The 25,230-nt window shown below is 42.6% G+C and overlaps 1 protein-coding gene across 7 annotated transcripts in view; it reads left to right on the top strand.

The window, feature by feature from the left end:
• Positions 1 to 10,340: 10,340 nt before the first annotated feature.
• The window catches only part of LOC140188694 (rho guanine nucleotide exchange factor 10-like protein), a 196,256-nt gene continuing 181,366 nt past the window's right edge, over positions 10,341 to 25,230 (top strand). For 3 of the 7 annotated variants that reach the window (XR_011883355.1, XM_072245226.1, XM_072245221.1), the window contains exons 1-2: positions 10,341 to 10,797; positions 23,118 to 23,203. Coding sequence is in view for 6 of the 7 variants with exons in the window: in XM_072245226.1 (XP_072101327.1) it covers positions 23,167 to 23,203 (37 nt within the window). In the remaining variant the exon portion in view is untranslated. Of the gene's footprint in view, positions 10,798 to 10,972; positions 11,140 to 11,329; positions 11,482 to 20,591; positions 20,769 to 22,676; positions 22,784 to 23,117; positions 23,204 to 25,230 lie in introns of those variants that run through there. The other 4 variants (XM_072245223.1, XM_072245225.1, XM_072245224.1 and 1 more) reach the window with 4 other exon arrangements.

Raw genomic sequence — 25,230 nt, 5'->3', positions numbered from 1 at the left:
CCATCCTATTCTTACCCTGCTCCTTATGAATTACATCTGCACCGTACGACCCAGTTACAAATGTCTTAGTGGAAAGGTTTGTCCAGAGTCTAATGAATGCACAGCGAGCAATGTCAACAGAACACACTACACTGACACTGAACCAGAAGCCTGCCAATTTTTTCCTCGTATTTCATAATGCAACACATTCCACAACCAATACCTCACCAGCCATTCTGTTCCTGGGTCATCCCATGCACTCACACTTGGATTTCCTCAAGCCCAATCTCAGAACGAGTATGCAGGACAAACAGCTGAGGCCTACCAGAGAGGCTCCTCAAACAAGGAGGTTCAATGTTTCACTTCTGGACAGGCATATCTGCCAAGGGCCTGCAGAGGTGATCAAACGTGGGCACTTGGAAAGATTAAGGGCAAAACTGAACCACTGTCCTATATAGAGGAGGTTGCCTCTGATATCATCTAGAGATCAATCGGTTGAGGAGAGCAGAGCCAATTGTAGGGAAGAAAGTCGGCTACCGCTATCAGAACAACTTTCTGCACTCTCAGAGTCAACTCCTACAACCACCATAGAGGGGGCTCCAGATCCTGAGATTGTTTCACAACCACAACTCTCACCTGTGAAGCAGACTGATCCCCTTGACAGGAAAGACATTATCCCACAAGAGAAAGAAATCCCCACAGCAATTAAATCTTTAGGCCTGAATGGATTTCTGAATGAATGGATGGCTTTAGATGACCTGGACAACACAAACACTTATGTCAGGATGCTGTTCATCGACTATAGCTCAGCATTTAATACCATCATTCCCTCAATCCTGATTGAGAAGTTGCAGAACCTGGGCCACTGTACCTCCCTCTGCAACTGGAGCCCTTACTTCCTAACCGGAAGATCACAATCTGTGCGGATTGGTGATAACATATTCTCCTTGCTGACGATCAACACTGGTGCACCCTAGGGGTGTGTGCTTAGCCCACTGCTCTATTCTCTATATACACATGACTGTATGGCTAGGCATAGCTCACACCATCTATAAATTTGCTGATAACACAACCATTGTTGGTGGAATCTCAGGTAGTAACTAGAGGACCTACAAGAGTGAGATATGCCAACTAGTGGAGTAGTGCCACAGCAACAACTTGGCATTCAACGTCAGTAAGATGAAAGAGCTGATCGTGGACTTCAGGAAGGGTAAGATGAAGGAAAACATACCAACACTCATAGAGAGATCAGAAGCGGAGTTTCAAGTTCTTGGGTGTCATAATTTCTGAGGATCTAACCTGATCCCAACATATCAATGTAGTTATAAAGAAGGCAAGACAGCGGCTATACATTAGGAGTTTGAAGAGATTTGGCATGTCAACAAATACACTCAAAAATTTCTATAGATGTACCGTGGAGAGCATTCTGACAGGCTGCATCACTGTCTAGTCAGCTCCATCTTGGGTACTAGCCTTCAAAGCACCCAGGACATCTTCAGGGAGCAGTGTCTCAGAAAGGCAGCGTCCACTATTAAGTACCTCCAGCACCCAGGGCATGCTCTTTTCTCACTGTTTCCATCAGAAAGGAGGTACAGAAGCCTGAAGGCACACACTCAATGATTCAGGAACAGCGTCTTCCCCTCTGCCATCCAATTCCTAAATGGATATTGAACCCTTGGGTACTACCTCACTTTTTTTAATATACACTATTTCTGTTTTTTGCATGTTTTTTAATCTATTCAATATACGTTTACTGTAATTGATTTACTTATATTTATTACTCTTATTTTTTTAATTATTATTATTTTTTTCTCTTCTATATTATGTATTGCATTGAACTGCTGCTGCTAAGTTAACAAATTTCAGTCACATGCCTGTGATCATAAAACTGATTCTGATTATATGATGTACTGTGTATATAGTTGAGATGCATTCCCTATTGAGTTGGAGTTTGTAGTTAAGAGGGGAGGAGCGTTGTGTATTTAATATTTCAATAATATTTGAGTAGTCTTGCATATATATTGGTTGATTAAGCACCCTTGTTTGTTTAAACATTCTTACATGAATTGCATATGTCTTTGCGTTACCACATGTTACGTGCGTGCCTCGCTTAAAGTAAAACGAAGTTAGACCCACATTCCCAAATTCCTGTGGCTTCCTTTGAATTAGGTTAATGTTTAAAAGTTACAAAACATAACACAATGGGGGATAGAAAAAGCATGTAAAAAGGGCAATGTTATGATAATCATGGGAGATTTCAATATGCAGGTAGGTTGGGAAAAACAGGTTGGTGCTGGATTCCAAGAGAAGGAATTTGTAGGATGTCGATGAGATGGCTTTTTAGAGCAACTTGTGGTTGAGCCCAATAGGGGAAAGGCAATTCTGGATTGCGTGTTGTGTGATGAACCAGATGTGATTAGGGAACTTAAGATAAAGGAACTTTTAGAGACAGTGATCATACATAATATGATATAATTCACCTTGCAGTTTGAGAGGGAGAAGCTAAAGCTAGATGTATCTTTATTACGGTGGAGTAAAGGGAATTACAAAGGCATGAGAGAGGAGCTGGCCAAAGTTGATTGGAAGGGGACACTAGCAAAGATGACAGCAGAACAGCAATGGCTAGAGTTTCTGAGGGCAATTCAGAAGATGCAGGATACATTCCAAAGATGAAGAAGTATTCTAAAGGAAAGATGAGGCAGCTGTGGCTGACAAAGGAAGTCAAAGACAGCATTAAAGGAAAAGAGGGAGCAAGATTTAGTGGGAAGTTAGATGATCGGAAATATTTTAAAAAGCAGCAGAAGGCAACTAGAAAAGTCATAAGGAGAGAAAAGATGAAATATGAGGGTAATCTAACCTATAATATAAAAGAGGATTCCAATTTTTTTTTCCAGATATATCAAGAGTAAAAGAGAGGTGGGAGTGGATATTGGTCCACTGGAAAATGACTCTGGAGACAAAGAAATGGCAGACGAACTTAAAAAATATTTTGTCCCTCTGTGGAAGGCTCTAGCAGTATGCCTGCAACTTGAGAGTGTCAGGCTGCAGAAGTGAGCGTAGTTGCTATGACTAAGGAGACGGTGCTTGGGAAACTTACAGATCGGAAGGTAGATGTCAGCTGGACCAGATGGACTGCACCCCAGGGTGCTGAATGAGGTAACTGTAGAGATTGTAGAGGCAATAGTAATGATCTTTCAAGAATTACTAGATTCTGGAATGGTTCTCAAGAATTGGAATATTGAAAATATACCTTCACTCTTTTAGGGAGAAAGGCAAAGGAAATTATAGGCCAGGTAGCCTATTATCAGTGGTTGGAAGGATGTTGGAGTCCATTGACGTTTTTGGGATACTTGGAGGCACATGATAAAGTAGGCCAAAGCATGGTTTCCTGAAGGGAAACCCTTGCAGACAAACCTGTTGGAATACTTTGAGGAAGTAACAGACAGGATAGATGAAGGAGAGTCAATGGACATTGTTTACTTGGATTTTCAGAAGGCCTTTGACAAGGTGCCATAGGTGAGTCTGTTTATCATGATAAGCGCCCATGGTATTACAGGAAAGATACTAGCATGGATAGAAGATTGGCTGACCTGGTTCCCATTAACGAACATAGGATAAAACTCGGGCGGCAGAACCATGCTTTGCCAGTTTGTTGGTGGACTCTAGAGTGAGTAACCCTCGTTTCCTGATTTCTTGGGATTATCAGTTCTAAGATTGGGAATAAATGTGGCCTGTTCTGGTTGGCTTCCTGTGACTAATGGTATTCTGCGAGGCTAGTGTTTGGTCTGCTTCTTGTCAATGATTTGGATAATGGAATTGATAGCTTTGTGGCCAGGTTTGATGGTGATCTGAAGACAGGTGGAGAGACAGGTAAGTTTGAGGAAGCAGGGAGTCTGAAGGAGATGCTAGACAGATTGGGAGAATGGGCAAAGAAGTTGAAGATGGAATATAGTGTAGGGAAATGAATGGTCATGTCATGGTCCCGTCTGGTATTCCCCATCTTGCTATTACCTCCTTAATTGGGCCTTAATCTCCTCGTCTGTTTTCCAATCATTCCCAGTTCCACTAATTACAGCACACCTGGTTCCCATTAGTGAACATAGGATAAAACTCGGGTGGCAGAACCATCTTTTGTCAGTTTGTTGGTTGACTCTAGTGTGAGTAAACCTTGTTTCCTGATTCCTTGGGCTTGGCAGTTCTGAGCTCTTCAATCATTTCCTGGATACTCTACGTAAACCTTGTCTCCATGTAATGACTCTCCTGGATACTGGTTCCCTGTTTGTGGTGGTGCTAATGCCTCATGATTCTGCCTCTGTGCTTGTGTCCTGCACTTGGGTTTATCCTTGGCCTTGTCTTTGCAACAGGCCATGCACTTTGATAGAAGGAGTAAAGGGACAGACTATTTTCTAACCGGGGAGAAAATTCAAAAATCAGAAGAGCAAAATGACTTGGGAGTCCTTGTGCAGGATTTACTAAATGTGAACTTGCAGGTTGTCAGGAAGGCAAATACAATGTTAGCATTCATTTCAAGGGGAGTAGAATATAAAAGCAAGGATGTGATGTTGAGTGTTTATAAAGCATTGGTCAGACTGCACTTGGAGTACTGTATAGTGATTGGATTTGGGCCCATTAGTAAAGGAAAGATGTACTTAGAGAGGATCTAGAGGAAGTTCATGAGAATGATTCTGGGAATGAAAGGGGTAACATATAAGAAGTGCCTGTAGTCATTGGAGTTTAGAAGAATGAACTCATTGAAACCTGTTGAGTATTGAAAGGCTGAGATAGAGTGGATGTGGAGAGAACGTTTCCTGTGGTAGGGGAGTCTAGGACCAGAGGGCACAGCCTCAGAAAAGACGGATGTCTACTTAGAATAGAGTTGAGGAATTTCTTTAGCCAGGGAGTAGTAAATCTGTGGAATTCATTGCCACACACAGATGTGAGTTATTGAGTATATTTAAAGTGGAGGTTGAAAGGTTTCTGATTAGTCAGGGCATCAAAGGTTACAGAAAGAAGGCAGGAGAATGAGCCTGAGGGGGATAATAAATCAGCCATGATGGAATGGCAGAGCAGACTTGATGAACTGAATGGCCAAATTCTGCTCCTATGTCTTATAATCTAACCTTCAAGTTAACCTTCAGGGATCCTGCACTAAGACTCCTAAGTTCCTTTGCACTTCTGATTTTTGAATTGGTTCCCATTTAGAAAATAGTCCATGTCTTTAATCCTTCTCCCAAAGTGCATGACCTTAAATTTCCCTACACTGTATACCATCTGACACTTCTTTGCCCATTCTCTTGATCTGTCCAAGTCCATCTGCAAACTCCCTGCTTCCTTGACACTCTCTACGCCTCCACCTATCTTTGTATCATCTGCTAACTTGGCCACAAAGCCATCAATTCCATCACCCATATCATTACCATATAACGCGAAAAGAAGCTGTCCCAACACTGACCCTTACGGAACACTATTAGTCACGGACAGCCAATCTGAAAATGCCCCCTTTATTCCACACATTGTTTCCTGCCAGTCAGCCAATCTTCTGTCCATGCTAGTATCTTTCCTGTAATACCATGGGCTCTTATCTTGTTTAGCAGTCTCATGATTATCCTGCCTGCTATTTCCTCAAAGAATTCCAACAGATTTATCAGGCAAGATTTCCTCTTAAGGAAACCACACTGGTTTCAACCTATTTTATTGTGTGTCTCCAACTACACTGAACCCTCATACTTAATAATGGACTCTTTAACATTTTGCCAACCATTGAGGTTAGATTAACTGGGCTATAGTTTCCTATCTTTTGCCTCCCTCCCTTCTTTAAGAATGGAGTAACATTTGTGATTTTCCTGTCCTCCAGAACCATTCCAGAAGCTAGTGATTCTTAAAAAGTCATTGTAAATGCCTCCACCATCTCCTCAGTTACCTCTTTCAGAACTCTAGAGTGTAGTCCATCTGAAGGTGATTGATTTATCTATTTTCAGACCTTTCAACTTCCCAAGCACCTTCTCCTTTGTAATATTGGCTATAATTATTTCTGCCCCCTTACACTGTCAAGGTTCTGGCATCCTGCTTGTGCCTTCCATAGTGGTGACTAACACAAAATACTTATTCAGTTCATCCACCATTTCTTTGCTCCTCAATGCTACTTCTGAAATGTTCCTCCTTACTACCTCTCCAGTGTCATTTTCCAGTAGCCTGATATCCACTCTTGTCTTTCTTTTTCTTTGTATATATCGAAATTTAAAAATTAGGTGTCCTCTTTTATTTTATTGGCTAGCTTACCTTGTCATCTTTTCCCTCCTTATTGCTTTTTCAGATGCCATCTGTTGGTTTTTAACAGCTTCCCAATCCTCTAGCTTCCCATTAGTTTTTGGAGTACTGTATGCCCTCTGATTTGCTTTTATGATGCCTTTGACTTCCCGTCAGCTGCCATTGCCTCATTATTCCTTTAGAACGCTTCTTCTTTGGGATGAACTAATCCTATCTTTCAAATTACTCTCATAAACACCAGCCATCGCAGCTCTACCATCATCCCCATACATTTATAGTATATGAGGAATAGTCTTTTACTAAAATTAGTCAGCTCTATCATGGGTACTAGCCTCTGTAGTATCCAAGCTAGGCAAACTAGCAACAGAGGAGCTGAAGGTAGTGTGGACAGGGCCAATGAACTTAACCTGTTCTTTAACAGATTTGACATTGTGGCCCCTGCCCATCCCCCACAAGAGCCATTTGTTGTCGGCCCCCAACCAACACATATTCCACTCTCTCCTCCTACCCCTCCTCACAGTCCCCCACCCTGCTCTCATGACTATAACCTCTTCCCCATATGAAACCACCATGGTGGGCTTCACAGCTGAACAGGTGAGAAGACAGCTGAAACGTCTCAACCCAAGCAAGGCTGCAGACCCGGATGGTGTCAGTACCAGGGTGCTCAAATTCTGTGCCCCTCAGCTATGTGGAGTACTTTGCCATGTTTTCAACCTGAGCCTGAGGCTCCGGAGGGTTCCTGTGCTGTGGAAGACGTCCTGCCTCGTCCCTGTGCCGAAGACACCACGCCCCAGCGGCCTCAATGACTACAGACCGGTGGCATTGACCTCCCACATCATGAAGACCCTGGAGAGACTTGTTCTGGAGCTGCTCTGGTCTATGGTCAGACCACACTTAGATCCCCTCCAGTTCGCCTACCAGCCCCGACTAGGAGTTGAGGATCCCATCGTCTTCCTGCTGAACCATGTCTACGCCCACCTGGACAAGCCAGTGAGCACTGTGAGAGTCATGTTTTTTGACTTCTCCAGTGCATTCAACACCATCCGCCCTACTCTGCTGGGGGAGAAGCTGACAGCGATGCAGGTGGATGCTTCCCTGGTATCATGGATTCTTGATTATCTGACTGGCAGACCACAGTACGTGTGCTTGCAACACTGTGTGTCCGACAGAGTGATCAGCAGCACTGGGGCTTCACAGGGGACTGTCTTGTCTCCCCTTCTCTTCACCATTTACACCTCGGACTTCAACTACTGCACAGAGTCTTGTCATCTTCAGAAGTTTTCGGACGACTCTGCCATAGTTGGATGCATCAGCAAGGGAGATGAGGCTGAGTACAGGGCTACGGTAGGAAACTTTGTCACATGGTGTGAGCAGAATTATCTGCAGCTTAATGTGAAAAAGACTAAGGAGCTGGTGGTAGACCTGAGGAGAGCTAAGGTACCGGTGACCCCTGTTTCCATCCAGGGGGTCAGTGTGGACATGGTGGAGGATTACAAGTACCTGGGGATACGAATTGACAATAAACTAGACTAGTCAAAGAACACTGAGGCTTTCTACAAGAAGGGTCAGAACCATCTCTATTTCCTGAGGAGACTGAGGTCCTCTAACATCTGCTGGACGATGCTGAGGATGTTCTATGAGACTGTGGTGGCCAGTGCTATCATGTTTGCTGTTGTGTGCTGGGACAGCAAGCTGAGGGTAGGAGACACCAACAGAATCAACAAACTCATTCGTAAGGCCAGTGATATTGTGGGGATGGAACCGGACTCTCTGACGGTGGTGTCTGAAAAGAGGATGCTGTCTAAGTTGCATGCCATCTTGGACAATGTCTCCCATCCACAACATAATGTACTGGGTGGGCACAGGAGTACATTCAGCCAGAGACTCATTCCAACGAGATGCAACACAGAGCGTCATAGGAAGTCATTCCTGCCTGTGGCCATCAAACTTTACAACTCCTCCCTTGGAGGGTCAGACACCCTGAGCCAATAGGCTGGTCCTGGACTTATTTCATAATTTACTGGCATAATTTACATATTACTATTTAACTATTTATGGTTCTATTACTATTTATTACTTATGGTGCAACTGTAACAAAAACCAATTTGCCCCGGGATCAATAAAGTATGACTATGACTATGACTAAGACATCTTCAAGGAGTGGTGCCTCAGAAAGGTGGCGTCCATTATTAAGGATCACCCCCCCCCCACCCCCAACACAGGGCATGCCCTTTTCTCACTGTTACCATCAGGGAGAAGGTACGGAAGCCTGAAGGCACCCAGTCAGTGATTCAGGAACAGCTTCTTCCCCTCTGCCATTAGATTCCTAAATGGACATTGAACCCATTGACACTACCTCACTTTTTTTTAATCATTTCTGTTTTTGCACTACTAATGGCGGGAGGAGAGAGAGCAGCACGCCGCGCGTGTGCAGCCCTCCGGTGAAAAATGATATCGTATCCATTAAATAGGGGCCATGGACAATTCTGATTTGATGGAGATGGCCGTGAAAGCAGAGAGGAACATCTGGAAAAATTTCTGAAACGCCAGTTCGCTGCTGTTGTTACTGCCTGATCGGGAATCTTTCGGAGGGAAGGCCTCAAAATCCCCAACTTTGCCTGCTGTTGGCAACCGAGATGGAGGTCAGTACTCAGTGTCGGAGAGCTGATCAGAGCTCAAAGTTTTCGGATAACTCAGAGACGGACTGTGGTCGGGTATGGCAGGGAGAGTTTTCTTCCTTCTCCCATCTGCGTGAGATGTGGGACATTTGAGAGACTTTAAACTTTTTACTGTGCTCATGGACTTCTTCATCAAGTTATGGTATTGTTGCACTGTTGTAACTATATGTTATAATTATGTGGTTTTGTTAGTTTTAATGCATGCATTACTAAATGACAATAAAAGAGGACTGCGTGTCTTCATAATCTAAATCTATTTTTAATTTAATTATTTTATATACTCACTATAATCCATTTATTTATTTCTATATTTGTTATGTATTGCATTGTACTGCTGGCATAAAAACAACAAACTTCACGACATATGCTGGCAATATTATAGTCATAGTCATACGCATATTTTATTGATCTGGAGGGAAATTGATTTTCATTACAGTTGCCCCAACCAAGAAGCCTGATTCTGAACTAATGATAAATATACGTTATACGTTATTGTCGCCAAACAATTGATACTAGAACATACAATCATCACAGTGATATTTGATTCTAGCAGGGTTAATCTAAAGAATAATTAAATCGTTTAATTTAGCCATGAGGCAATAGGAAGCAAACCATCCTCCACCCCATGACTCACAGTTTATTGAGTGATTAACAGTGGTGGGACATATGAATAATATCCATTGACTGTTGGGAGGAGGTTGAGCACAAGTGAACAAACCTTCAATTGTCGACAGCCTAACCCTCTATTAAATGCTTACGAAGCAGAATATTACAATGGTGCGAAACCTGGGGCATTTAGGAGGGTCGATATTAGACTCATTCCTCTCTGGATTGGAAATGGGAAAAGGCAGGGTTTCTAATTTCAATCACTAACCCGAAAATGCACATGGAAGTTGGGTGTGTTGCGCTCCCAGAGACTCACAAGTCATCATTTTACGAAGTGTTTATTCAGTAATAGAAATACAACGATATTCATGCTATTTTTTGACTAGGTTACTAAAGAATAATTTAGTTTAAATAATTGAACAGAAGAATCGCAAGGTGGGGACTCCTTTGTTGCTAACCTCTGAATTAAATTAGTCCTGAACTCTGATCAGAAAATCCATCCAGCCATTTGAGGAACATTAAACCACAAATGAGTGAAATCTGAATTGACTTTTCCCAAATACAGATTTTTTTGGGGGTGGGGGGGAGTGGAACATGCGTTGGTGTTTGAACAAGGCAGGCTAAAGGCTTCCCCCATATCGAGGTCAAACTGCTCCCACTGCATAGCCGCTTGCTTGCTGTATCCTGGATACCGGACTCTAATGAGATCTGCGCATTTGCAATAATTAAACTTTAACCTCCCGCTCAGTTTTCTTGATATGTGTGTGTGTGCGTTTTTTTCCCTGGGAAACTAGGAGATTTGAATGAGATTTCAGTGGCGTGATTAGGAAATCCAAGTAGAAGAGAAAGTCTGGCCCCACACTGTTCGTTGCCTACACTGAGTGGAGCAGAGCAATTGATAAATATTCATTGCTGGAACCAGCAAAGCGCCCTGGAGGATTGTGGAGAAAACTTGCAGAGATCCTATTGGTTGTACGGGTGCCCAACGCTGTGAGGGATCTGAGCTCTTTCTATTGAGGGTAAAAGGACCTAGGACAGAGCCCCCTGATTCTGGTGGGAAATTGCTTTCGAAGTTGCCAGCAGTTTATTTTGAAGGATTTTTTTTTGTCACGGTAGGCTGTGTCGACGAGATATGGGATGTAAAATGCTCTGATGCGGAGACTATGAGCAACGAGGCTTTATGCTCCCACTCTTGCGATTTAATATCATTCTTTCAGAAGCTGTGCAGCCTTTCGCTCTTTGTACATGACAACAAAGGCGTAGCTCGGTAAGTGGAAAAGTCTGTTTCTGCGCCGATAATGTAGTCTTTAGACGTAATTTTTCAACATTATCTGTGCCATCCAGTGTATTGGATCGGGGTTGACTGGAACTGACAAAGGCGATCCCGGTTTTTGTCAGAACAGGGTGGAGGGGGAAGAATGGGAAGGCACTAGGATTAAACGAGCAAATAACGTTTACATTCCGAACTGTGCAAGCAAAAAAAATGGCTCTGAAGAATTGTGACCGAACAGCTACAAAATAGGTCATCCGTTGGATGTGTATCTGTGCATTTTGTGATAAAGTGGGTGGGAATAGTTGATGGAATCATTGGAGTTCACTTTATTTTGCTGTAAGTATTAGTGACTCTCGTGCTTGACATGGGGTTGGAGAAAGCAACGGTGACGTGGTGGCGGGTCTGAGAGGCTGTTGAAACAATTTCGACGGTGTTGGACAGGGCTCGTTATCATTTCTTTAACTTCTCTTGGGTCCTTGCCAGATATTCTGCTGATGCTTTTTGCTGCAAGTCATAAGTCAAATTTCTCTCCATGCTGCAACGTAACCAGACTTAACGTGGTTGAGTTACCGGACTAGTACTTGGAGACATGGCCTATCGAACTGCAGATGAGTTCAAGGCCTTCTGTGGCTTTGCGGAATTTAACTAAGGGTTACTGAATAAACCTTGAATACGAAGGTGGGCAAGGAATTACTGGAATGTTGTAAAAATCTGGTTGTAAAATCTGGTTGGTAATCTGATGTCTTTAAGGAACGCTGCTGTCCTTGCTGGGACTGGCCTATCTGATTCCAGACCCACCAATATAATTGCATCTTTCACCCCTTGGCCACTTACTCAGTACATCCCAGTGTTATTATGTATAGATCGACGATAAATGCTGGCTGGTCTTGCAAATCATTTCTACCTTCTGTATAAATAATTACTAGAAAAATCAAATCTGCAGAATATTGATCTTGTTACATTATTGTGTTTGGTTCTGGTCTCCTCGTTTTAGGAAGGATGCAGAAGCTTTAGAGAAGGTGCAGAGATTTGTCAGGACGATGACTGGTTTCGAGAGCATGTCACATTAGGAAAGGTTGAATGAGCAAGGGCTTTTGGGAGTGAAGGAGGATGAGATGAGATATGATAGAGGTTTATATGATGACAAGAGGCAGCCAGCACCTTTTTTCCCCGGGACAGCAATGGCTAATACGAGAGGGCATAATTTTATGGTGAGTCAAAGGTAGGATTTTTACACAAAGTGCTAAGTACATGGAACACACTACCAGGGATGGTGGTAGAGGCAGAGACATTAGGGACATTGAAATGACATTTAGAGAGGCATATGGATGAAAGAAAAATAGAGGGTTATATGGGAGGGAAGGTTTAAATTGATTTTGGAATAGATGGGTTGAAGTATCTGTTCAGTTTAATGTTCTATGACACAGGGCAATTGATCAGTCTGTATTTGATGCCAACTTTTCTAATGTTGGTTACTCTTTGCAATTGTCCTCTCCTATCAGAATCCTAGGTTCCTTGGTCACTATTATTTTGTGCAGCATTTTATCACTTTGATGAGGAAAGACTTTCATGGGCAGTTTCTTTTTTTTTTCAAGAATGCCTTGCTTCCAGTTTGGTGTTTTCTTGGGTGACTGGTGAGATCAATATGAAACCCCCAGACTCTGCTACAGGTGAAGCATGAAGTACTTGGTGGACAATAATTGGGAGTGATGCACTCCAACTTTTTAAGGTCATAGAAATTTACAGCACATCACAGGCCCCTCTGCCCACAATGTTGTGCTGACCATACTGACTACTCTAGAGACTGCCTAGAATTTCCCTAGCGCATAACCCTCTATTTTCCTAAGCTCCATGTCCCTGTCTAAGAAGCTCTTAAAAGACCCTATTGTATCCACTTCCACCACTGCCGCTGGCAGTGCATTCCATGCACTCACCACTCTCTGTGTGGGCAAACTTACCCCTGTCATCTGCTCAGTACTTATTTCCAAGCACCTTAAAACTATGCCCCCTCACGTTAGCCATTTTAGCTCTGAGTATCCACACGATCAATGCCCCTCATCATCTTATACACCTCTATCAGGTCACCTCTCTTCCTCCATTGCTCCAAGGAGAAAAGACTAAGTACACTCAACCTATTCTCATAAGGTACGCCCTCCAATCCAGGCAACAGCCTTGTAAATCTTCTCTGTACTCTCTCTATAGTATCCACATCCTTCCTGTAGTAAGGTGACCAGAACTGAACACAATACTCCAAGTGGGGTCTGACCAAGGTCTTGTATAGCTGTAACATTACTTCAAGGCTCTTGAACATTACCTCACGGCACCTGCCTATACCACTTACCTCAGAGCTATTTATACTGTACTTTTCTGTGACTCTATTACCTAACCTTATCAGTGCCATTCCAAATGTACTTTCTGAGTATTTGTAAGCCAGTGATCATGAGAATTGATTAGGGAATGTTGCATTAGGCTTTGAGAACATCCTTTCTACCTGGTAATTTCACTGTGTAGAAGCTTGGAATGAAATGTCATTTTTAGTAGTCTAGTGTTCGGTGTGTGAGGAGTGACTTATTCAATGGGGGGGAAAAGGTGCAAAATCCTCATTGGAGTTGACTGAGGGTGTTTGGCCCTTAATGCTGGAGATGTTGGCATGGGCAAAGAAGCTGATGTTGGTTCATGTATTCCCTCAGTGCATTGTAGTCTGTATTGGTGGTACCCTTCCAGTAAATGATGTACCTGCTATAATTTATGCATCAGAAATATTCAGGAAGGCAAGATTTATGTGGCTTTGAATTCTTGAGTTCAAATACATTTACCCTAAATAGTCAAAAAATATTCTGATGCACAAAAACAATTGTAAATTTCATTTGGGTTTGCTGACAGTTGGATCCTGACGAATGGGCTGTAGTCCATATTTTATAGTGTCTCATCCTGGAGCTTTTATTCCCAGAGAGAAGCGTTATAAAGGACATTCAGGTTGATAGAGAATTTTTATTGGATGTCAAATATAGGGCCGATCCTTCATTTGCTTCTCTGAATGAATCGATGTTCACTTGGAGCTCAGCCTGTGAATACATGCAAAGTTCGGTTGTGTGACTAAGGTTGGGGTGATCCTATTTTTTGAGTGGCAGTGACTTTGGTTGAATATTGTCCCATTATACCTGTGCATTGGTTCCACTCCAGGAATTCCATTAGATGTGGTGTTGTTATTGAGAAACACTAAAATGTGGTGGGTAAATGGTGCAACTCGCCTGATACCAATCCACAGTGAGGTTGAAATTGGTTATTTTGTGGACCCATTAGGATCATAGTTTGCGTGAAATTATGAAGCAACCATAAGATGGAGACACTTTCCATGGACAGTCACTTGAAGAATGCAACACACATAAAAGTTGCTGGTGAACGCAGCAGGCCAGGCAGCATCTCTAGGAAGAGGTGCAGTCGACGTTTCCTGACGAAGGGTCTCGGCCTGAAACGTCGACTGCACCTCTTCCTAGAGATAATGCCTGGCCTGCTGCGTTCACCAGCAACTTTTATGTGTGTTGCTTGAATTTCCAGCATCTGCAGAATTCCTGTTGTTTGCGCTTGAAGAATGCGTTGCCATCCCTCCAAATTGGTGTTTAATGTTCTGAGAAAGCCCATGTATGTGGTAGGTACTTTCTGTTGTATTTTCCCTGGAATTGTTGACTGGTGAAGATAAAGTCTATTATGCCTTTTGGATGAAAAAATATTCAGTGTGTTATGGAGGGCATTTCTTTGGCCACTGGGGGGAGGTGACTGAGAAGAACCCCGGCATGCTTTTCTCTGTGTCAGAACAGGGAGACCCTCTGTAATTATCGTTATTGGATTTGTCAGTCTGTCTTGATCATGATCCTGATAACAGTGTTTCTGAGGACCCGTGGAATAATCTCCTGTTCACAGGCCAGGAAGGTCATGTCTGAACAGCACTACCTAAGCTACAGTTGGTTTAAAGCTCTCTAGTGTCAGTGAGAGGAAGTCATACTATGAATATTAAAGAATAGGATGGGGTTTTGTCCTATAATAATGTATTCATACAACTAAAAACTTGAATGTGAGGAAGAAAGGCAACTTGTGCACAACATTAATAAAGGATGTTTAACGTGCCACAATGTGACATCCTATCCAGGGCACTGAGGCAGTCTGATGTCTCTACTGCTGCTCCAATGGCAAAAACTTGCATTGATCTGGGATCTTGCAGTTGAGTGCTAAAACATACTTACAATTACAGTTTTTAATAAACAAAGACTTGTGTTTTGGAATTAATTTGGTTCAACTTGTCCATGCCAACCTAAGCAAGTCCTATTTACCTTTGTTAGGCACATATCTGTTTAAACCCTTCCTACTCATCTGCCTGACTGAATGTCTTTTCAACATTGTAATTAGCCTCCATCACTTCCTCTGGTAGCTCTTTCCATATACTGACCAACTGCTGTGCAGAAAAGGTTGCCACTTGAAAATTTTCCCATTTTTTTCCTTAAATTTATCCCCTCTAGTTTTTGACACCTCTACTCTGGGGTTGGGGGGGAAAAGACTGAGAGCAATCACCATGTCTATGCCCCTCATGCTTTTATATACCCCTTATCCTCTGATGTTTCAGGGAAATAAGCCTCAGCCTGTCTATTCTGTTCTTTAAGCTCAAGCCCTCCAGTTCTGGAAACGTCCTTATGAATCTTTCCTCCACCCTTTCTAGTTTAAGAATCTCCTTCCTGTTGCTAGACTATCAGAACTGCACACAATACTCCAAGCATGGTCTTGCCAGTGTCCTGTACAGATGTTTTAACTCTGTCCTTTGACTGATGAAGTCAAGCGTGCCAAATACCCTCTTCACCACACTGTCTACCACATTGCCTCTTTCAGGAAAATATGTATCTCTTATCCCTTAGTCTCTGTGTTCTACAACACTCTATTGGGCCCTACCATTTACTGTGGAAGTCTTGTCCTGGTTAAATTACTATAAGTTTCCCTGACCTGGTTCTCTGACCGTAGTTAAGATTTTATTAATATAATGAAGTGCCCGTGCTGTTTAATAGCAAGTTATGTTAATTTATTTTTGTCTTTGCTGTAGCCAGAGTTGAGACTGGTGTGCTGAGGAGTGAATTTAATTCATTGTTAACTGTTGACTCTAAAACAGATGTCCTCCCACATTTGGGTTACACAAGTTCAACCTTGCACAATTCACAGGTCACTGCCCAAAAATGTGTGTGGAATAGCATTCGCTCTCACAGAATTCGTGACTAAATGCAGCTATTTAAACTATTTTTCAGGTCATGTTGCTCGATGCAGTTGATACAGCTTCATTTTATTGGAATATTGTGATATGGAACACTTTCTCGGAGAGTGGACAGCAACGGTCTTCCCCACCTGCTTAATGAGAGTGCTGCCCTTTCTGAATGGGGAAGTGGACCATTAAGAAAGTGCACCGGATACATAAGGAAATTCCCATGTTCTGACCTGTATCCAAGACCAGGATAGGAATGATGTAATTAGTTGTATTTCCTGGGGCAGTCCAGATGAAGGGTCTCAATCTGAAACGTCAGCTGATCATTTCCCTTGATAGATGCTCCCCAACCCACTGATTTCCTCCAGCCCTCCGTGTGTGGCCCAAGATTCCAGCATCTGCAGTCTCTCATGTCCCCAGTAAGACTTGCTAAGCTCTTTAGTGTATGGATAGATCCAATACATGATGGCCTTCAGTTGGAATAAATTAAATGCTGCTTAGAAAGTCTAGAGGTAAAATTTCAAGTCAGGCATGTTGTAGGTTTTCCTTGGAAAGAAGTCAGTCATTATGGAGAATATGGAAGAGAATTTAAGGAGTCTAGAATCACTAGGGAGGCTCATTACGAAACATATTCAGACCTGTTTTTGTGGGGCTGTTGGGTATTTGGCTGACACCAACATTTCAACATCTTTTGTACCACTTGCTGTTGGGTCGCCCTTGCCAAGCGCCAGCCCAACCTGCTAGTTCACACAGGATACATTGTCAGTTCTATTAAGGATCTCCTAATACCTGAGGGCTTTAGAAGGGTGGAACAATGTGAGGGAGCTGTGTAAAATAACGCACCAACAGTCCACTGCAGATCGGAGTCTCTCTAGGAACTGGGAAAGGGTTAGGAAGGGAAGTATTGAGCTCTCAAGTATGTGTAATTAAATAGCAAGTAAATAATGTGTGTCTGTTTCAAATATGCCTCTAAAAGAGTCAGATTTTAAATTTCTGTGCACTTCCCCCATCCAAAACTGATGCATTAACATTTTTTTAATGATTAGTGCATTTTCAGGTCACTCATTTAAGCTGCATTCTGCAATTGAACATGCTGGCTACCTTCCCTCACAGGTACATTACTGGAGATGGCTTCGTTCGCTACTGCTTTAGCAAAGGCATTGTTTCAGGCTCCCATTTGCTCATCAATTGCATACATTTTTATTAAGTGAATCATGAATGTGGTTCTCAAACAAGCTGTTATTTGTTTCACATGCAGTTGGCAGAGTCATAGCTTGCACCCACATTCCCCTGCGTACTGTCCTGCTTAATGGCCTGCCTACCTCATTGTTTCAATGGACAGTTCATTAAACACTACTTGATTCAAGAGGACGATCGTTCCTTGGCCACTGCTACAATGGTTTTGCAATGGGGCTCTCCACCTACTGTGTGCAACAAGTTGCCAGGTTCTCATTAACGTTGTTTCATAAAAGCTAATTCCAAACTCATGCTATTGCAGGCCTGATTTAATCGACCAGTGGCAAAGAAGCATTGTCAGTCCCTGAGCTTGAAGAACCCATACAAATTAAATGAGAGGGTTCTGTGTCATGGATTTCAATTTGTTTTTCTGACGTAATTTGTAATCGGGCGCCAGCTTTTACTGCGAGTGGTGTTTGCTGTCAAGCAATGAGTAGGGCCAATGAAAATTAAGTGCAAATGCTGGAAATCTAAAATAAAAATCCTGGAAATAATCAGCAAGTGAGGCCACATCTGTGCGAAGAGCAATAGGGTTAATAGTTCAGCTTGACAACCCATGAGGTCCTTGACCTGAAACCTTACCTCTGTTTCTCCTTCCACAGATGCCACCTGACCTGTTGTGTATTTGCAGCATTTTCTGATTTTATTATGAATGATGGGATAATTATCTTAGAATTCCACCAAAGAACCAAGAAGTAAAATGCTTGTTAATACTTTGTATGCAATTTAGAAAAAAATTTGAAACTAGCAAATGTTTAAAAACCCTGGAATATCCATTAAGGTATGCTGTGAGCAACAATTGATGAAATAAATTTTGTTTTTCAGAGCCAGAGAGATTATTCAGTTGTAATTGCAGTTTAGTATGCCATCTAAAGATCATTTAGGCATTGGTCAACATAGTTGAAGATCTCTAATGGGTTCTATAGTGAACGTCGATTCAGACCATGAGAGGCCTGCGTTGGGCATTTTCAGATTGGAAGTCTGTGTGGGGCGCCACTCCTCGCACAGACTAGAGCAATGTGTGAAAATCTATAGTGAAAATAGCACCTAAAACCCTGAATCATGTAATCTGAATTCCTGTTGAACTAGTAACCAGTATCGGCTGATGAGATAAGAGTTGACTGGGACTGCGTGCAAGTTTGGAAAATGAACTGGCTTATTGGAGAATTGGAAACAGCAATACAGTCTTGGAAATGTAAAATCTCAAAATACGAATGTGTGGATAAGGGCTTCAGCTGAACCAGAGGCTCATGTTGATAGAAATTATGGGGAAGAATGCACAAGTGGTCCTACACTGTACCTCAAGCTGTCGGGAGAGCACATGAAGAAAAGTACAGCTGCAGTGATGAGATTAAAGCTAACAGTGATACGAGCTCAACTGGAAGGAACCAGTATGCTGCTTTACTAGTACTGCAGTGCTAAGATAATGTCATTTGTACTTATTTGCATGCTGTGAATATATCGCTGATGCCTTGGAGCACAAATTGATTTCTGAATAAACTCGTTCTAATAAATGTACAGAGAAATTTAAAATCTTCAGCCTAAGAGTGTTTTGAGTGAAAGTTATAAATACATTATCTTAAATATCTTGCATTGTTTTCCTCCGCTTTTCTAATGAATCACCAACTTCAAAGAAAGAATTTGTTTTTATTTATCACAAATAACTCCATTCTGTGGGAACTGGTGCGCTTTCCTCAGCAGCTTGTGTTTCCACACCCCTCAGAGTCAACGATTTTACTCCTCCAATTTCAAAAGAAAGATTAATGCAGATAGACTCTGCAATAAACAACAAAGAGTAAAGACAAGCAACACACACAAAAAGTGCTGGTGAATGCAGCAGGCCAGGCAGCATCTATAGGAAGAGGTACAGTCGACGTTTCAGGCCGAGACCCTTCGTCAGGACTAACTGAAAGAAGAGCTAGTAAGAGATTTGGAAGAGGGAGGGGGAGGGGGAGATCTGAAATGATAGGAGAAGACAGGAGGGGGAGGGATGGAGCCAAGAGCTGGACAGGTGATTGGCAAAAGGGGTACGAGGCTGGAGAAGGGAGAGGATCATGGGATGGGAGGCCTAGGGAGAAAGAAAGGGGGGGAACCCAGAGGATGGGCAAGGAGTTAATAGTGAGAGGGACAGAGGGAGAAAAAAGAGAGGGGAAAAAAAGGGAGAAAGGAAAAAAAAAGTAATAAATAAGGCATGGGTTACGAAGGGGAGGTGGGGCATTAACAGAAGTTAGAGAAGTCAAGGTTCATGCCATCGGAGTAAAGACATTGTATTTATAACTGCTGGTTGGTGAGGACAGGGCAAGCTTTTATTTGACAGATCCATTGATACCTAAGCCAGGAGTGATAAAGCTTTTGAGAACTACTGAGCATTAACAAACAACATGCCATGTTCTGTCCAGAGGGAGGCTGTTTAGCTATTGGGTCAAAATCTTTAGGTGCTTTGCTCATTTGTATCTCTTTCAAAATCATCTAACCAGCAATTCTTGTACCTCCGGTAGGAGTATTCAAAGGCATAATATATTATTTAAGAGAAATTTTTAATAGATAAGGGTGAGGCAGACTCAGGAACACTCTTCCAGGTAAAATACCTTGTCTTGTGTTGTGTATTTTTATTTGAGAGTGCAGTCGTGAGAGAGTCCATTATATTTGGCTTTGGTCCCTTGGCCTGAACTACCAGCAAGTACTGGATAGGGACTGGCGATTGGCGGCGTGCTGACTGCTGGTGAGCAGCAGTTGGAACCCGTTAAGAGTCCGCACTTCGCTCAGATGCCAAAGGTGGTTCACACATTTCAAAGCCAGATGTTGGGGAGATGTTGTTACAGAAAGCTAACTGGTGTCCAGTTTTGAATGAAATTGAAAATAACCGGAGAGATCAGTCAACTGAATTTTGTTTTAGATTATGAGGACGCTCAGTCCTCGTTTCTTGTCATTTAGAAATGCATACATTAAAAAATGATACAACGTGCCTCCAGAATGATATCACAAGAAAACCCAGGACAAACCAAAACTAAAACTGACAAAACCACATAATTATAACATATAGTTACAACAGTGCAAAGCAATACCATAATTTGATAAAGAGCAGACCATGGGCACGGTAAAAAAAAAAGTCTCAAAGTCCCGATAGACTCATCATCTTATGCAGGTGGCAGAAGGGAGGAACTCTCCCTGCCATGAACCTCCAAGCGCTGCCAACTTGCCGATGCAGCACCATTGGAAGCACCCGACTGCAGCGGACTCTGAGTCCATCCGAAAACTTTGAGACTCCAACCAGCCCCTCTGACACAGCCTCTCCGAGCACCATCCTCTGCCGAGCGCTTTGACCCCGCCCCGGCCGCCGAGCAACAAACAAAGCCGAGGACTCGGGGCCTTCTCCTCCGGAGATTCTGGACCACACAGTAGCAGCAGCAGCGAAGCAGGCTGAGGATTTGAAGTCTCGTTCTCACCACTGTTTATCAGTGCAATATTCTAATCAATATATCCGGCTATGGTAGGCGTCTAGATAGCTAAGTGAAGAAAACTGATGTGTTACTTGGAATGTTTTTTAAAAAAAAATATTTTTGCAACTGGATTAGAGTTTTCAGGCCAGTGTTTATTGTCCATCTCTGATTGCCTGGATATTGTGATGATAATCGGGGAGTTACTGCAGTCCTGCTTAAGGTTTTCACCGGGTGTTGTTAAGGAGGATTTAGACCCAATATGGCAATAAATTTCTGTGTCAGGATTTAGGAACCTGCAGGTAGTGGTGGTGCTCCCATTTGTTTGCAACCTTTGTCCTTCTTAATAGCAGAGAGCGGGGCTTTAGGAGGTGCCTGTCGTGTATTTTACAGATGGTACATACAGTGCAGCCAGTACACCCTGGCAGCAGAGGGAAGGAATATGGTTGTGGACGAGGTATCAATCATCAGACCACACTTTCCTAGATGGTATTGATCTTCCTGAGAGCTGTTGGAACCACACTCGCCTGGGCAAGTGACGAGCATTGTATCACACTCCTGGCTGTGCTTGGTGTGGCTTTGGGTCTCAGGAAGCAAGTTCCTTGCTGCAGGATGCCTGGCCTCTGCTGTTTATGTAGATGGTCCAGTTAATTGTGCCCCCTTTTCAAAAAATAGACTGAATGCTTTCAGTCTATTGAATATTGATTTTGCATCGTATTGAATGGGGTGACTGGTTTAGGTGAATTGCTTAACGTTACATTTGTTCTGTCACTCTTATGGAACAGGTCAGATGAAGTAAATTATCGGTCAATTAAAATGCATTTCTGGTGGGATTAACCAACAACACTTAAATACTATTGAAAGATTATCTGTAGATGTACCTTCTGCAAAAAGAAGGACAAAAGAAAGAAGGTAGTATTTTTGAGTAAATTAATTTGAATATGAGGCAATAAAGATGGGATGTGTTAAACTAAGGGAGCACTTGCACTTGACCCCTTGACACAGACAACTATGATTTTTTTTAGTTGACTGTCATTGATCTAAAGGCATTGGCAACAAAGTCCCAGGCTTGCTTTTTTGGTTTGAGCTGAATTTAATACTCTGTGCTAAGTTTATCATTTTTTGTATTATGAGTATTACAGTTGATAATTCAATGGTTCCATTCAAGTTCAGAGAATGTATGCAATATACAACCTGAAATTCTCACTCTCCGCAGATATCCTTAAAACGAAGAATGGATAACAGGAAAAACATGCAAGAATCCCAAAGCCCCTTAACCACTTCCATGAGCAAGCAGCATCAAACTCTCCCCCTCCCCCTCCCCCACTTATTCGAGCACAAAGCATCAGCATTCCCACTGCCCACTATGCAAGCAACAGCAAAGCCCCCAAAGAGAGACCATAGTCTACAGTACATCAAAGACTAACTGGTCACTCCAACATTTTCAACAACCCTCAGGCTGTCTCATTAACAAGATGTCCTTCCGCAGTGACAGTCGTCATTTCGATGTTATAGTCTGAAGTGTTGCTTTTTATTTCGAGTTCCCTGATTCAAACTCTCCTTCACCATCGAAAGAGAGAGATCAATTACCGAGTGCAGAACCCTCCGACAACCACTCTCGCTGTCTTTGATGTTCCAGCTCCCGCTGCGCTTCAGGTCACGACACCAGGGAGAATTTGTGTCTACACAAGGCCCAGAAGTTGCCCGATTTCAGGCCAAACCTGGACATACTGTTCGGCGAGCTCCAAGAACAGGAACGGTTTTGAATGCAGCTGTATGTCAAAGATCCCATTAGGACCCCGGCCACCTTGAAAAGGAAAATAGAGACATTAGAATATGAAGAGTTTAACAGTTTCGCTGATGAGCTGGGAGAGGTCACCCTCTGGCTCCGCCTACCAGTTGATCTACGTACGCCTTAGGGTTAGGGAGCAGAAAGATAACAAGCGAGGTTACTTCAGTCGCTTGGATTCACAGGAGGCACTGATTAGCCCTATGCAGCTATCGTCCTTGGCCGTGCACTGCAGATCTGTGTTTCGTTGCTGTTAACTGTCTCATGTTTTATTAATGGGTAAATGCTTTAATGTATTAGGAATATCAACTGAAATGTCTGGTCTTGAATGAGCATTTTTGTGGGCCCAGGGAACCATACTTTATCATAAGCCAGTACCTTTCAATAAAGGAAAGGAAGTTTTCTTTTGTGACATAAATTTAGCCATAATTGTCACACACTATTTTCTTTGTGTGCGGCAGATATTACAGTCTTGCTTTTACTCGACTTGTCTGTACTACTGTTAGAATGTTTCATGCGTTGATTTTACAGATCTTTGTGCAAACTACATTTTATGTAAATATAACAAATTATAATCCCAACGGTTCTATTAAAATGATGTTTCCTGTAACAGGAAGGGCCAGGAATCTTCTTGCTGATGTGACAGAAGGCTGTTTCGTGAAATGGCTTCCTCTGATTCCTCTCCTTTCCATCTGGAAGGTAGGATATTGATTGATGAGCTGTGCTCCCACCTCCACTAAACTGCTATTGAAAGTTATGGTATAACATGGCATTTAGGACAGAGCAGGGTAACACTTCGGTCCACGATTTGGTGCTGAGCTTAGATTAATCTAACCCAGGGGTTCCCAACCTGGAGTCCACAGATCCCTTGCTTAATGGTATTGACCCATGGCATAACTAAAGGTTGGGAGCCTCTGGTCTAACCCTTTCCTTCTATATGTGGAAACATAGAAAACCTACAGCACAATGCAGGCCCTTCGGCCCACAATGCCGTGCTGAACATGTACTTACATAAGAAATTACCGAGGGTTACCCATAGCCCTCTATTTTTCTAAGCTCCATGTACCTGTCTAAGAGTCTCTTAAACGACCCTATTGTATCCGCCTCCACCACTGTCACTGGCAGCCCATTCCACACATTCACCACTCTCTGCGTATAAAAAAAAAAACAAGAAGAAGAAAAAAAATTTACCCTTGACAATCCCAGCAGCCCATTCCACGCACTCACCACTCTGCGTTTTAAAAAAAACTTACCCCTGACATCTCCTTTGTACCTACTTCCAAGCACCTGAAAACTATACCCTCTCGTGCTAGCCACTTCAACCCAGGGTAAAAGCCTCTGACTATCTACACAGTCAATGCCTCTCATTATCTTGTACACCTCTATCAGGTCACCTCTCATCCTCCATTGCTCCAAGGAAAAAAGGCCAAGTTCATTCAACCTATTCTCATAAGGTATGCTCTCCAATCCAGGCAACATCCTTGTAAATCTCCTCCGCACCCTTTCTATAGTTTCCACATCCTTCCTGTCGTGAGGTGACCAGAACTGAATACAGTACTAGCTGTAACATTACCTCGTAATATAGAGCTCATATCCCTCCCACTTTTTTTTCCATCAATATGGCTATCTAATAATTACTTGTATTTCCTTATTGTTTTAGCCTTTATCACCACCCCTGACAGTGCATTCCAGGCACCTACCATTCTCTTTATTAAAAAAAATACATTTGACATTTCACTTAGGCTATAGAACTATGACTGTCTTCAGTTCTGGTCACCTCACTACAGGAAGGACGTGGATACTATAGAGAGAGTGCAGAGGAGATTTAGAAGGATGTTGCCTGGACTGGAGGGCTTACCTTATGAGAATAGGTTGAGTGAATTTGGCCTTTTCTCCTTGGAGCGATGAAGGATGAGAGGTGACCTGATAGAGGTGTATAAGATGATGAGAGACATTGATCGTGTGGATAGCCAGAGGCTTTTTCCCAGGGCTGAAATGGCTAACACAAGGGGGCATAGTTTTAAGGTGCTTGGAAGTGGGTACCGAGGGGATGTCAGGGGTAAATTTTTCACACAGAGAGTGGTGGGTAGATGGAATACACTGCTGGCAGCAGTGGTGGAAACGAGTACAATAGGGTCTTTTAAGAGCCTCTTAGATAGGTACATAGAGCTTAGAAAATTAGAGGGCTATATGCTAGGGAAATTCTAGACAGTTTCTAGAGTAGGTTACATGGTTGGCACAACATTGTGGGCCAAAGAGCCTGTAATATGCTGGAAATTTCTGTGTTCTATGAAAGCTTGCAGTTAACGTGAAATTGTTAAGCACAGTATTGCACATTTTCATTCTTGTGCTAGTTTCTTCTGAATTTGGCATCATTTAGATTCTCTCATTAGTGGACATGCAATTTTTACAGCTCATAGATCTGCCAGTACAATGCCTGTGGTGAACCCTGGCAACAAGAGCCCTTTTTTTTTTACTGAACTGAAAGGCAGGTTAATGAGAGCAGATGAAAGATAAAGCAAAAAGCTCAATTTTCACATAACAAATTGTGAATGTAACATTGATTACAGAGACTTGCAGCGCATAATGTGAGAATCTACTGCACTACACAAATTAGTTGATTAGAAATAACATTTCTGGCCAAAATTGTCTCATAATGTCACTGTTAATTAACTGCAAGTTGGTACAGCAATCTGTCATCTACCTCCACATTTAAATCTTCCAAA

The sequence above is a fragment of the Mobula birostris genome, chromosome 27 (genome assembly GCF_030028105.1).
Source record: "Mobula birostris isolate sMobBir1 chromosome 27, sMobBir1.hap1, whole genome shotgun sequence".
Classification (NCBI taxonomy): Eukaryota; Metazoa; Chordata; class Chondrichthyes; order Myliobatiformes; family Myliobatidae; genus Mobula; species Mobula birostris.
This window is presented reverse-complemented; position numbering and strand designations above follow the sequence as displayed.